This window comes from Strigops habroptila, chromosome 3 (assembly GCF_004027225.2).
Source record: "Strigops habroptila isolate Jane chromosome 3, bStrHab1.2.pri, whole genome shotgun sequence".
Taxonomy (NCBI): Eukaryota; Metazoa; Chordata; class Aves; order Psittaciformes; family Psittacidae; genus Strigops; species Strigops habroptila.
The window spans coordinates 21,014,987-21,029,894 of NC_044279.2; the positions used below are offsets into that span (position 1 = coordinate 21,014,987).

A 14,908-nucleotide genomic window follows, 5' to 3' on the forward strand; every position below is an offset into this window, starting at 1 on the left:
GATGATTTGCCTATGCTAGCAATAGCAATTGGGTAACAGAGTTTGTTAAAATCTGTTTACTACAGAAGGAATTAATTCTCAGGATACAAATCTATCAAGGACAGAAGAAAACTTGGCTAAAGATGAAAACCTACATAATGGAGAAAAGGAGCAAAGAGAAGATGTGGAACAGCCAATAACACATGTCAATATTACTGGAGAAATTGTCATACCACCAGGCGGAAGAACGTTCATAGTGGTCATATGCACAGCTGTGTAAGTATTTCTTTTCATTGTTTCTGACCAATACAATGGAAACAAGTCACAAAAATTGACTTAATAGTTCTTTTATTCTGGGCACAGCTTTTGGTGTAGGATAATATAAGGCAGTGTATATTAGCAAATACAGTAATGTAGGTAGTTATCATTTTAATGCGTAATTCTGAATTTTGTCAAAAGAAAATGGTAGTAGCAAATGGAGGAATAATGGGAGTAGATAACTTTTTTTAAAAAACACAGTAAGGTGAAGGTAATGCGTACAGCTGGCTTGAGAAACCCATTGCTCCATGAACATTAGAGCTGATATAGATTTCCTGGGAGTTTTTATGTTGTGCCTGGTTAAGTTTCTTCCAGCCTCAGTACCCTGATGTCATGTTTATATTGCTACATGCTTCGATCTCAAGCTTCCATGTCCTGTCATATTAAATGCAGATTATGTATGCTGAAATAAAAAAGGAAAAAGTTTTTCTTCTTTGAAGGTGTAATTTATAGAAGACATATTTATTGAAAAGCAAAAATACTTTGCTGTACAAAATATTTCATGGATTTAGTTACGAATAAAAAGTGGCTTTGTGCGAGCTCTTTCAGAATAGGAACTTCCATATTGGAAAGCTTACTTTCATGTACTTTTCAGTTACTTCCAGCTATAGCTCTGCACCACAACCATTGACTCTTATGATGATAACTTAAAAGTTGGGATGGAGTAAAACACCATCAAATAGCTTCATTCATCAAAGCAACACCGCATTAACTTTCACCCTACTTCTGTAACCATTTTAAATAGTGAGGCAAGGGGTAGAAATCTTAGGAGGACAATTTAGTTGCTGTTTGAAGGATAAGCTGCAGCATGGCCTGCCTTTGTGAAGAAAGACATGTAGAAAGAACAATGTATACCTCACTGTAGATCTGTAAATGCCACAAAGCCTGAGAATCTTCTGTTAATACAGAACAACCCACACAAAACTACATGGGAGGCTGCAGCATGAAGGTAGCAAGTGCAGGCTGGCCACTTAAGAGACTGTAGAGACGTTTAGACCATAAATCTGGACAGTTCAGTGTCTGCACTGAGTTTGTGTATCGGAGAAAAACAGGCTACAGCTTTAACCTGAGCAGGTAGTGTTTGGTGTCATGAAAAAGTGGTACTGCCAAAGAGAAAGCTGGAATCCTTCTGGAATGCCTTTGTTTTAAGCACATTGTAACAGTGTTGGACCATGTAGTTGGTGCCAAGGAGATAATTGGTCTCCAGGTAGTGCTGGGATGGGTTCATTAAAGGATTTCAGAGCAGATGGTGTGTGTTAGGTCTTTTGTCTTAAGTTTCTTAGAAACCAGTCTGAAAAAACTGTTCCCTCTGATTCCCCCCCCGCCCCGTCACTCCCCAAGCACCACTTACATGTATAAAGTGCATTTTTCAGGAATAAAGGATACTCGTGCTTTCTTCCCTTACTGTGTTCACAGTAAGGGTTCAGTTCTGAGTAGCCTTAAGCAAGGTAGAACAAACCACTGTTTCTGCAAACAGTGAAGGGATACGCATAAGGTTCCTCTGATGGAAATGTTTGGCCAATCTTTTTCAGTAACAGTAGTTCCAAGATGTTCCTTGTGACAGACATATTAATTCTGTACCTAATATGTTGAAGGGAAGGATTTTGCTCTTTACCCAAGCTATTGATGAAATAGGGGGGTTGAGATTTTTACTTCTTATTTATTATACTGGAATTGAACTTAGAGTGGGGAGTAAGTGTGAGGAATTACCCTAAGTTAGCAGTTCTCATGTTACTGAAATGAGAATCTGCAGTGCTGTTTTTAAAAATACTTATGGCTGAGGAAAATAAAGTGTGAACATGAAGGTTTTAAGAACTTAACTTCTGCTTACTTGAAGAAATCCTGGGTACAGTAGAGAACTCCTGTTGCTTGGTTTTTCTGATTTTACTGTGGGACGTTATATTGAAGCCACTGTAACCAGTGAAGAAGAATTACTACTAGCACCTGTGGAACCATTTTCTCCAAGAAAGCCTAAAATTAATCCAGAACCTCAGCCAAGGATGACGACAGTGGTTGTCCCTAAGTACAGAAGGTACTGTGAATTAGAGCAAAAAACAACACTTACCTAATGCTGCTCTATTTGATATTGCTACATCTGTTCTGTAATGCTGACAAAGAAAATGTAAAACTGGGAGAGTCTGTACATGTTTATATATGTACATTGCAAATAAGATAGGTGTGGGCATTACTGGTGGAAGGGATTTTTTTTAGTAATGAACTGCTTGATTTCTCTATAGACTTCTCAAACACGAGCTTTTTCTGCCAGATAATGTGATAAAGAAGATAAATGCTGCTGCATAGTAATCTGCAAGTAACAATTGTGTAATTAAGAAACAATATGTAAAAATTGAAATAGTTTTCTGAGAGAGTTAGCTTCTTAACTGATCAAGCAACTTTGAGATCTGTGTATGGTAAATGTTGCCCATTCTTTCATTCACAAAAGAACTTTCCTTTTGTGAATAAGCTTCCATTATGCTTAGAGTATTTGCTTGGTTATAAAAATATCCCTAACCTGAAAAAGCAGACACATGATGTTTTCCAGTAGTCTGTAACTGGAACGCTTACCTTTCTTCCCAGCACAGCAAACTTCCTAATTGTCACTTTGAAGGAATCATTTGGCCTGTTGTGTATGCGTGTTCTGGCTTTATAGCCTTGATGATGTGGCATTTTAATTAGCTGTTTTTCACATGTATAATTTGAGAAAGCTAAATGATCTGTCATACATTTTTGTTTTAGAAGTCACAGAAAGCATTTGCCAAGCTTTCTCCCACATTATACTGTACCAGATGATTTAAGAAGATGTGTGGAGCAGAAGTTAGACATACTGACTTTTCAGCCTCTCTTAGCAGAGGTATGCAAGTGTAGGTTTATATAAGAAAATATGTTTTATCTGTGGTGTTTGTTCAAGCTGGCCTGAATTTAGCAAAAATGTGTAGCCCTTTCGTGTAATGGAAGATGATGTAATACTGTTGTAGACTTAAGACTTTAGTCTGTATCCCATTAACTTCTGTTGAGTTTCAGTATGTCACAGTATCCAAGCCTATGAGAGTACAAAAGGGTAAATGTGAAAAACTGAAAAGGGAATAGGTGCATACGGGGAGGGGGAGAGACACGGGGCAGGGAACACTACAGAGGCTGAACAGAGATTTCTCTTCACTTGAGCATTATTCGAAAGGGCGCTTTTAGGTGTCAGAACAGTAGTCCAGCAGTTTTCTCATAGGAAATGAAAGCAGAAATTCTTAAGATACTGCAAGAACAGAGGATTCTTTTCTGGATGCTCGGAACTTTTTGGTTTTCTTTAAATCTTCAAATTTAATTCACTGCAGCTTGTTCAAATTCTTCACACAAGTACAGTAATTTCAGAATATACACTCCAAAAATTAAAAAAAAAAAGTCTAACAAGAATGTTCCAGTGATTCCTTCTCCAGAACTTTGTCCCGGTTTCTGGTAGAACGTTGCTGCTACTCACTGTTTTGTTTCCCTAACTTTAAGGACTTATAAACTTGGCCTGATAACTTAATTTTTCAAAAATGTAAAAGGCCATGTTGTCTGTTCTCGAAACAACTCACACAAAACCTAAGGTCACAGCATTAAGATAGCAGGTTAGTGATCCTCTCAAAAATACAAAACTCTGTAATGTTTGAAAGAATCTTATACTGGAAGTTTGGTAACTTTTAACCACACCTTAAGTTCTGTGACTGTTTTAAGTCTGTTCCAGAAAGCACTGCTTGTTCGCCTTGTGTTTGTGAGAAGATACCAAATAGAAAGCATTCTGTGCTGTCAAGTCATTGTTTAGATCGAACTTTTTACTGTTGGAAAATACCTCTTCAGTGAGATGCATTAAGCTCTGAGGAAGAAAGTTCAGGTTCTTTCAGCTTGCCATAAACTGTGTCATCATCAGCCAGGTCCAAGACTGATATGACTCACTCTCTCAATCATCTCTGCCCGGTGTACTTAGATTTTATGCTTTCTGGGATGGCTGAGCATAGAAATCCCTTTGGAGACTGTCCCTGAATTCAGATGTTGAAACTGCTATTGAAGGAGGGAGAGACTTGGTTCACTTTTCAGCTGGCTGGCCGTTGTATCTGAGCTCCAAGGACTATACTAATTTTCTTTTGACTACTGGAGGAGTTTAAAATATTAGCTAGTGTATAGAAACATGTATTTAGGTGCTTTAATTGGCAACTCAGTTGCTGTGCAGTCTGTGTTAAGAGGCGTTTTGTATGATGTAAAGAATAGTAGATTCCACATCTTAAGTGTAGAAATTACAACAATAATGTATACTGGTTTATTTTTCAGCATCTTAATCTAGATAATTATAAAGCAAAGTTTTCTACTCTCCTGTGGCTTGAAGAGATCCATGAAGAAATGGAGATAAAAGACTTTAACATGAGTGGGGTTACTTTGAAAAGAAGTGGGAACTTTTTAGTGTTGGAAGTGCCAGGAGTGGAAGAGGGCAGACCTCGCCTCATTGCAGGTAGTAATTAATGTGAGATAAAGCCAAGTAGCACGTTGATCAATATTTTCAGTGCAATTCAAGCTCCATTGCTTATTCATTTGTTTAAAGAAGTCTTACATGTATTTGAACACAAAGTTACTAATCTAGGCTACTAGACAGGTGACCTGCGCTGATAGTGCCTCAGTGCAAGTGGGTGCTGTCTGAAGCAGCGCTGCGTGTGTCTGTTCTTACGCATACTCCAATACTTTAGGATTTTTCATGTGCAGAAGTTGAGGCTTTCTGCAAAAATAAACTGTGCAATGTAGTAATAACTTAAAAGACAATTGGTGTATCAAAAGCAAAAACCAGGAAAGTAGTTTAAATTCAGAATCTCAAATAATTAATATATTAAGATACTGTTTTCAGGAGGTGTGTCTGATGGCATCAATATTAGGTCCCTTTTAAAATGTAATATACAATTGCATATGGCATTCCAGAACAGGTGCTCACGGATACAGCAACTTTGCTGAAGTTAGTTAACATCTAGTATCCTGCAAATTCCTAGTTTAACCATGCAAAAGAGCAAAAAAATTGAGTGCTGTGGTGAGAATTTACTACTCCTTGTAATAGTATGTTGCCTTTTAACTTTTTTCACAATTAGGTGATAAAGTGATACTGAAAAGTCAGGTCTACTCTGAACATATAATAGAGTACGTTGCCTATATTACTGAGGTAAGCAAGGTGTATCTCCTGTTGAAAATACTGTGGTCCATGAGTTTCAGAGGGGAAGTTGGCAATTCATGCAGTTACAGACTATTTTAACTTGATTTTGGGGAAGCTGAATTTATTTTATCTACATTCTGACAGGTGAGTCTGTATTTTTATCGCAATCTTTAAGTCTTTTGCTTCCCTATGCTTTTTAGATTGTAATCTTCACCTGCGCTGAAAGCACTCATAACATGATGTAGATACACAGTATATTGACAGCAAGTAAATTAGGTTTTCTTCTTGGAGGTGATGGGGGAGTTCAGTGCTTTCAGAGATGCTTCTTTGTGTTTAAAGTACTAAACTTTCATCAGTAAACTGACTTTTTTAATCTTTGCAACAGATATGTAATGAAGATGTTACTCTTAAATTTAATGCAGATTTTGAACAATCTTACAACTCGGAACCCATGGATGTAGAATTTGTTCATTGCAGGTATTTTTATATTTCCAAAAAGCAGCAGGTAATGATTCCTTTAGTAAATTGACTTCTAAAATGTATGTGATTGTCAGTTGGTTGTTTTGATGGCTACAGGTAGGAGAAGGACATAATTAAGATCTTGCCAACTCTCTCACCTCTTTCCCTCAACACACCTTTGCCACTACATTCATGGGTAAAAGACTGCAACTGTAGTCATGATGTACAAATAATTCTTGTCTTAAGCTTCTCTAAATGCTTGCACCAATGCCAGGCAGTGCAGTGGCGGCGGGGGGGGATAAGAGGTAGAGTATTTTGGGTTTGGTTTCTTGAGGTTTTTTAAGGAAAGAAAAAATACACCAATATGGCTGCAAGAGTATGGGCGGGGGGAGCAAAACTTGCTGATGCTAACCACCTGTCCTTTTATGGTTTTCTCTCATTTGTGAGATGTCATTATCTGTACAGAGTTGCATTATCCTCTCTGTAAAATCGGTTTTGCAGAGAACTTCCATGAAAGACTATCTGAGCCTGGAACACCAAGCCATCTTTGTCTCACTGAACAGCTAGAGGATATATGTATTAATATTTTTCATAGCAAAGCTGTTGATTGATGCTTCTGCAGTGTATTTCTCAATGGGTGCTTCTTTTAAAAAATGAAGTGTTTTATATAAAGAAAATCCTATCTTTGTATGGACTGGTGCATAGTAAAAAATACAGGATACCTTGTAGCTGTATGCTGCAGTAGTTTATTGAAATATAAGCTCTTTAATCTACAAATTTGTATTCTGATAACAGGATTACTAGCAGGCGATGCCAGTTGGCAGTTGAGCAAGCTATCTACCTGGGTGAAAAAGGTACACTTCAGTTGGCTTAAGCTGTCTAGAGGAGTGACTTTGTGGGGATTCTTGTGGTTTGCATTGCTTTCACATCAGGGCATACTGAGAAGAATGCATTGTAGGTTGTACTTACAGGAGTTTTCTGTAATGTTGTTTTTCTTAACAACTCTCTGAATCCAGAGTCGGTATGGTCAGGATGATTTCATCTGTTGGCTGTCACAGGGGAGAGGAGCAGAAACAAACTTTGAACTGTTTGAGCCAATAACAGATGTAGAAATCACACCGGTAGAATAAGAGCAAGTGAAGGGGCAGTGGTTTGTTACCTCAGAATATATTACAAAGCACTGATTTCTGGCTTTATGGTTGAGTAGAACAATCCATATGAACTTCATACAGGTCTTTACCACATTTATGTTAGTTCTGATAAACCAGTTTTGGCAACTCAGAGCAAGCTTATGTATCAGCAGTAATGTTAATCAGTGAAATGTGCTTTCAAATTTCTCTAATTTCTCTTTTTCCTCTAAATTTGAAGTGTTATTTCCAGAAAGACTTGTCTTGCAATCACCACAAGCTATCAAGACCCAGAATACTGCTAAATATTGTGGTGTTGATGATGGCCTTGAACAATGTTCCCAGCAGGAAAGTAAGGTATCTATTCTGTAAACGTTCCTTAAAATGCTGACTACTGTTCAGACTGGTTCAGACTGGTAACAGATACCTACTGTACAGCTATTGTTAGAAAGGAATTGCATAATGGTGTATCTAAGAATCAAAGTTGTATTCTGCTGCTGTTGCATCCTCCTGTAGTAACTCAGACACATCTCTGGTTTTGCAGTTAATAATGTGCAGTCAAGTTGCTCCTGCACATAGACCCAGAACCGTGCTGGTGAGAGCACCAACACAGCTCATTAGTGTTCTGCAGGATGCCTGCTTCTGCTGGGGCCTTTCTGTTTGACTAGAATGATTGAAGAACATCACCTGGGCCCCAGAGCTATTTTAGCCTCCCCTTGGTGCATGCAAGGTGTCACTAGTACCCACATGGGTAAGCAGCAAAGAGAGTAGTCAGAAGGGCAGGATGAGCTTTGCAGTCTTTTCATGACGTCATGGCTCTGGAGAAGCAGCAAACATCTCTGGATGATACCTCTGGCCTGCACAAGGAGGAGTAATTAACCTCTAACACTCATCACTTCACTGGATTTGCATCAGTATTATTAAGATGATGGACACATCTGGTCCAGAACCTTGCAAACACCACATTCTCTACAAGCAGCTTTCTCCTGTGCTGCAATCTGAAAGAGAGGTATCATCTTGCTTGCTAGTATGGAATGTGACTGTTAGCTTTTGTGGAAGGGAACAAGTTATTCAGGTATGGCTTCAAAATCCTCATCTGAGCCTGAAAAATATTTGTGAAATAAATGTTTAATGTTAACAGAAGCCAATCTTTTAGAAATCTGAAATTGAAGGTGGGAATTCCTGGCACCTTCTTCTACTACTCTATCTTTCTGTCTTCACAGTATTTTATTTAATGGGAAAAATTAAAATCTACCAACTTCAAAAAGAGTTAATGAAGATAGTTGCCTGCACCTTAAAGTTATAAATGCATTTACCTTCACTTGCTGTTTTCAGGTCAAAAAACTGCAGAACAAACAGGCAAAATGCGTGGCATCAAGGGAGATGAACATGCCAGATGTGATGAGAGTAGCTGCGCAAACAAGCCAACTTGGTATACTTTCTATACTTGAATATAAAGTATTAGTTCAGGATTGCGATCACTTCGGTAAACCAGGGCTGAGTAAGATACTTTTGAGATATCCTTGTGCTCTGTCTTTTTAAGGACACATTCCAGAACATTACTAGCAGGAAGTTTCATTGGAGTCTTTCTGTGGATTACTTAAACATCTCCATTCATAGAATGGTTTGGGTTGGAAGGGACCTTAAAGCTCATCCAGTTCCAACCCCCCTGCCATGAGCAGGGACACCTTCCACTAGACCAGGTTTATCAAAGCCCCATCCAACCTGGCCTTGAACACTGCCAGGGTGGGGGCAACAAACATCTAGTGATGTATTTGTACCCAGTAAATTATCATCTCCCAGTCATTTAGTGGAAAATTTTTGGTCATGTTCGAAGTTTGCTACTGGGATGCCGTGTCTCATCCTTGGGATGGCTGCTTTGCCAAGGATGCTACATCTTTAGAAGACTTTTCAGAAAGCCCAGATCATTCCTGTGCTTTTCTGGAAAGTGTGAATTTAAATATCAGTGTATTTAAGAGGGAGATTTTGTCACTTTGTACCAATAGGATGCCTGAAGAAATGCGGAATGGATTACCTAGAATGCACTTCTATCCAAGGGTTAATGAGATTCTGCTGTGGAAAACTAAGGCTAGACTAATTCAGACAGGATTAAGGAAAAAAATTCGGTAGTTTTGGCTTACTGTTGGTCATCTAGTACTGGTATTATGCCTGCAGTACCAGTTACTGAAAGTTACTGAGATTTTGCTGGTTCAGGACCAAAAAAGTGAGCTTGATGCTAAAATTACAGACTAGAGGTTTTTTTGCAAGATTGTCGAGTTACATAATCATAGTCCTTTTCTGGCCTTCAGTTTTGTTAAAGAACCAATACACTTCTGAGATATTAATGGCTTATTTCCTACATGCTATTGTATGAAATCAGAATTTCTGAGAATTTCATTAGTTGTTACCACATAAAGAAAATGACAGTTTTTTGAAGCATAATGTGAATTGGAATTGTTTGAATCTGTGTTAAAAATATTTATGTGACATTTTAATACCTGCTTATCTTGATTGTAGTTGGTGAAACTGGGACACTTAAACAGAGAGCTGGTGAATTTTTCAATCCTATGCTGAATGAGCAACAGAAACTGGCGGTGAGAAGGATACTGAGTGGTGAATGCCGTCCAACACCCTATGTTCTTTTTGGACCACCAGGAACTGGAAAAACAGTAACAGTAATTGAAGCTATTTTACAGGTAATGGTGGATGACAGGTCATCTATAATCTTTTCAGTATTGGAACACTTAGAGTAATTCTGTAAGCACTGTCTTACTTTTTCCCAAGGAGTTTTTCCCAAGATCATTTTCGAAAGCTCAGTGAAAAAGGAAAGATCTTGAAATGGATTTAATAGAATTCCTGACCGGCTTATTTTCAAACCTTTTTGTCTTTGTCTTTAAAACTTTAGTGAACAGTATCTAACTTGTGATTCCAGTAGGGCATAATATATTTGTGAAGCATGGGTATATGTTAATGTGATAACCGTGAATTAATTCTGCTGTCAGTGCACTCGGTTTGAGAGCAGTTGTGATTGTCAAGACTGGTCGTCTTGAACTGCAAAAGGGTGGATGAATATAACATGTATGCAAAACTTCAGGATTCTGTCTTCAGTGAAATAAATTGGGCAAAGCTATTGCTACTTCTCTAAATAATTTTTTTTTTTTTTTTAATGTAGATACATTATACTCTACCAGATAGTCGAATTTTGGTTTGTGCACCATCAAATGCTGCAACAGATCTGATTTGCTTGCGGCTGCATCAGAGCGATCTGTTAAAACCAGGAGCTATGGTCCGAGTTAATGCTAGCTTCAGGTCGGAAGAGGTAAATATGATAGATATCTGCCAGTTCCTATTTCCATTTTAATATTTTGGTCTTAAATGACTGATTTAGTAATGTAACTGTCAGTGGTTGTTAGGCTTGTTTCGGATCCAAATTATAAACATACTACTTCAGCTTTTCCAGAAGATTAACTGGAAAATGCTGATCTTAATTTGATTGTATGACCACAGAATCTTCACCTCTTCCTTGTGGTGCCTAACTCCACAAGCAGCACATGCAGATCGGTTAGATTTTTAATGTAAGATGCTTTGACGTACAAAGCAGTCTTGACTTCAGTAACAGACTTCAAGCCTTGTCTCCAGATTCAGACTACTTACACAGAAAAGTAAACAAGTAGGATTAGCATCTTTATACAATACACATTGTGTGTGCATTTCATATATATGTATATGCTTATATACATATGTAAGTATATGAAACATCCCATATGTTCAGTTTTGATCTTGACAATAAAAAAACCCACAGATGTCTTGCATATGTGCTACTTTGTTTAGGCAAATTAATGAAGAATTCGTTTTGGTGCATGAATGGGTCTAAATCAAAGTGTTTTGCTCAGCTTTTAAAGTAGTTTTCAGTGGGCTTTTTAATTCAAATTAAAACAGTTTGGTTTAGAGTGGCATTTTGTTTTGCAAAATACTTCTTGTTTTTGCAGCAAATTAATGACTTGGTGAAACCTTACTGCAAGGATGGTGATGATATTCAGAAGGCATTATGGTTCAGGATAATAATAACCACATGCAGCAGTGCAGGAATGTTTTATCAAGCAGAAATACGGTAGAGTACTATAGATAGGAATGTCACTGAGGTAGCTGGGTGCTACAAAACCCAGAGCTTTTATATACCCTCTGTACTGTAACTTGCGCTTTCTTAATACAGTTTATTGCATGTGCCTCTCTTATGAAATTGTCTTCCTAGCAAACAACTTGGTTTTAGTAATATTTCAGCAGAGACTTTCTCTGTGGTAAATGTAAGAATTATCTTGAATAATGTTTAAAAATTTTTGACACAATAACTTTTCCTCCACTAAGTGGGAGCTCTCCACTACGAATGGGAGCCTTGGGAGTGGTACTGCTCTTGAAAATTATAGTATGTTTGGTTTTTATCAAGTCACCTTTAACTGTAAAAACCTACCATGTCAAGTGCTGGTAACTAAAGCTTCTTCTGATTTTGATTTTAACTTTGTAAAAGGACACTCTGAAGCCTAACTGGCTTGAGTTGTTTGTTAGAAACAAAGCCTGAGGATTGTCATGGCTCCACCAAGTGCACTGTTGTAATAAAATAGCTGAAGGAAGGCTTTTCTGAGTGTCTTAACCTTGGTATGAACAATGCTTTAATTAAGATAACCAGTGGCTGTGTATATCGGAGGATGTAAGTAAAAGCACAGATGACAAATTGAAGTTACTGGGTTGGTTTTTTTTGTGTTGCATGTTGAAAATACCCAGCTTTGCTCAGTGAATGTAATTGCCTGGCACACTTGACAAGGAAGTTAACAGAATTGCTGAGGTCAGCCACAGGGTGGCAGAATGAACTAATCTGAAAACAGCCCTATTTTGGGTTCATGTTGTTTAATTTTAGGCTTGGACACTTCACTCATGTGATTCTGGATGAGGCAGGACAAGCAACTGAACCAGAGAGCCTGATTCCTATTGGGTTGATATCAGAAGCTAATGGACAGGTAGTTCTCTTGAGATCATTTGCTGAAAGGAAGAAAGTTTCGGTCCACTGTTTTTATTTCTGTGAATGCAAGCAGCAACTCTCTGGTAATGAGTATGGAATTCTGAGTACTTGTAATGAATCTTATTCCTGCGCAATATCTGCTTCCCACACTTGCATGAGTTGTTTTACATCAAAACAAATCTGCATTGGTAAGACAGGATTCTGTGTGGAAGATGTCAAAATAAAAATACACTTTCTTAGTTTAAGACAACAATGTACTTCTGTCCTGGGCCCACGCAGACAGATTAGATGTGTGCAGGAAAGCAGAGTACTTCATATCAATTGTCCTTTTCATTCTGAATTGTGTATGTTGTTACTGAAATTACATTATAGTAACTTTTTTTAATACAAGATGGATTTTAATTTTTTTTTTAATTCCATATATAGATAGTTCTTGTTGGAGATCCAAAGCAGTTAGGGCCGGTAATAAAATCTAAAATTGCACTGACTTTTGGATTAAACATGTCCTTTCTGGAAAGACTGACATCAAGAGAGATATATCTGAGGGATAAGGATGCTTTTGCTGCCTGTGGAGCATATAATCCTTTGTTGGTGAGTAAAACTACAATTTGAATTTTACCTATATCAGAAAAGGAGAAACTGTAGTTCTGCTGTTTCCTTGCTACCTTTTTGCTCCCTGATGCTTAATGATTGGTCTAGCTTGAGCATTAGTTCTCTAGGAAACCTTGATTATTTTGAATATATACTCTGAATAGCAAGGATGCTGAGTCCTCCAGCATATTAAAACCCTTCATTGAAGGGATTCTCTATTCTTAATCAGAATAAGTCAAATATGGTACACAAAGCAGAATTCTAAATAATGGCTTAAAATTCCCTTCCATCTCCATGATCCACATTTACTGTAACTTCATGACTTACACGAGTGCAGATTCTACTTTTAACATAGAAAGATTAAAAAAAAGCCTCCTGTTTAAACATAAAGATTAATTTTGCGAACACCATGGTTCAGAAAGGAAAAGAAAGTGGTTCCTGGTTGTTTGGTTTGAGGGGGTTTTTTATCACCCCTTCCTCTGAAGTATAGCTTCCCAAAACCTTGTGTGGTGAAGTACCTGAAGTCTGTGTTAAGTGGCAGAGGTAGCATAGCACATAAACAAGCACAGATCTTTCAGCTGCTTTAACTTACTGCCTGAATCTGAAGTACAGGGCTAAAGTTAAACTTACTCAGATGCCTTCCTGTTCTCATGGTAATACACTTTGAAGAATTAAACTGAGAGCACAGATGACTAAATGACCATGTAAGCAAAGGAGGGACAAAATCTGATGGCAGACCTATTGGGGAAAGTGGGGTGTTAGGCCCTAGGCTTTAGATTGGGTTCAGCCTACTGAAAAACCTGTCATACTTCCTCCTAAAATCTGTTATAGCAAACTTCCATTGCTGCGTGCCTTATACAGTCCTTAAGTAGAATTGGCATAATGAGAGAGGAGGAAGTATGAGGGCTTTTAAAGATACTATTTGACTTCAATTTGACTATCATATGTTAGTCTTTTTTATGCGACATACTGGTTTTTGAGCTGCTTATTATGGACTGGAATTATTTCTTAAGGCTGTTCTTTCATTTAAAGACAAATACATTTCTGGCTTCTATCAGCTGTTTAAATGCTCCCTTTCTGCCTGTCAAGACTTCCTCAAAAAAAAAATGGGTTACATCCATGGAAACCCTATTCAAACCAATTCATCTATCAAGTACATTCAGCTGGTTTTATCTTTCTTCATTTTTTGCCCCCTTGGAGGGGAAAGAGATGGTCCTTCAAAAAACTGCGTTTTTATTTATTTAGAGTAGATCACACCTGCAGTTTTTGCATTCACTACAGGTCTTCAGCAGCTTTAGAAAAGTTAAATGCTAGAGGATGGTAAAGTAATCACAGAATCATAGAATGGTTAGGGTTGGAAAGGAATTTAAGATCACCCAGTTCCAACCTGCTGCCATGGGCAGGGACACCTCACACTAGACCATGCCCAAGGCTCTGTCCAACCTGGCCTTGAACACTGCCAGGGATGGAACATTTACCACTTCTTTGGGCAACCCATTCCAGTGCCTCACCACCCTCAGAGTAAAGAACTTCTTCCTTATATCTAACCTGAACTTCCCCTGTTTAAGTTTAAACTCATCACCCCTTGTCCTGTCGCTACAGTCCCTAATGAAGAGTCCCTCCCCAGCATCCTTATAGGCCCCCTTCAGATACTGGAAGGCTGCTATGAGCAGCTTCTCTTCTCCAGGCTGAACAGCCCCAACTTTCTCAGCCCGTCTTCATATATATCTGCTTGGGAGCTCTGTAGTGTGAAGTCTGATGAATAATTATCTGTTTCAGTTACGGATTTCAGGTTTTGGTTTTGCAGATCACAAAACTCACAAAGAACTACAGGTCACATCCTGCGTTGCTTGCCTTGCCGTCTAAATTGTTTTATCATAAGGAACTAGAAGTTTGTGCAGACACTTCAGTAGTAAGTTCTTTGTTGCGTTGGGGGAAACTGCCCAGGAAGGGATTTCCACTAATTTTTCATGGAATAAGGGTACGTAAAATGTTCATGTAGTGAAAATACAAATGAGGAGGCCTACAATACAAATGAGAAGTTTGCTGTGTTGTAGATGAATTTTCTTTAAATGGATTTTCCTTAGAATAAATTCTAGAAAGGATGTGAAAAATCAATAAACTTTCTTTTGCCAGTAATATGACTTCCTGAGCATCTGGTTTTAGAAACAACTACTGAAGTCAAATGTTTGCTGAGAACTTGAGCAGCTGCCCATTGCAGTGTATTGTGGAGACATTTTGACACAAATTTAAATTCAT

The 14,908-nt window shown here is 38.0% G+C and overlaps 1 protein-coding gene across 1 annotated transcript in view; it reads left to right on the plus strand.

The window, feature by feature from the left end:
* The window catches only part of MOV10L1 (Mov10 like RISC complex RNA helicase 1), a 32,133-nt gene that overhangs the window by 10,902 nt on the left and 6,323 nt on the right, over positions 1 to 14,908 (plus strand). The window contains exons 7-21 of the mRNA XM_030478251.1: positions 66 to 255; positions 2,135 to 2,329; positions 3,034 to 3,148; positions 4,597 to 4,774; positions 5,397 to 5,467; positions 5,844 to 5,935; positions 6,713 to 6,771; positions 7,286 to 7,401; positions 8,380 to 8,476; positions 9,562 to 9,740; positions 10,217 to 10,363; positions 11,034 to 11,155; positions 11,957 to 12,056; positions 12,485 to 12,649; positions 14,457 to 14,630. Coding sequence (XP_030334111.1) covers positions 66 to 255; positions 2,135 to 2,329; positions 3,034 to 3,148; positions 4,597 to 4,774; positions 5,397 to 5,467; positions 5,844 to 5,935; positions 6,713 to 6,771; positions 7,286 to 7,401; positions 8,380 to 8,476; positions 9,562 to 9,740; positions 10,217 to 10,363; positions 11,034 to 11,155; positions 11,957 to 12,056; positions 12,485 to 12,649; positions 14,457 to 14,630 — 2,000 coding nt within the window. The remainder of the gene's footprint in view (positions 1 to 65; positions 256 to 2,134; positions 2,330 to 3,033; positions 3,149 to 4,596; positions 4,775 to 5,396; positions 5,468 to 5,843; positions 5,936 to 6,712; positions 6,772 to 7,285; positions 7,402 to 8,379; positions 8,477 to 9,561; positions 9,741 to 10,216; positions 10,364 to 11,033; positions 11,156 to 11,956; positions 12,057 to 12,484; positions 12,650 to 14,456; positions 14,631 to 14,908) is intronic.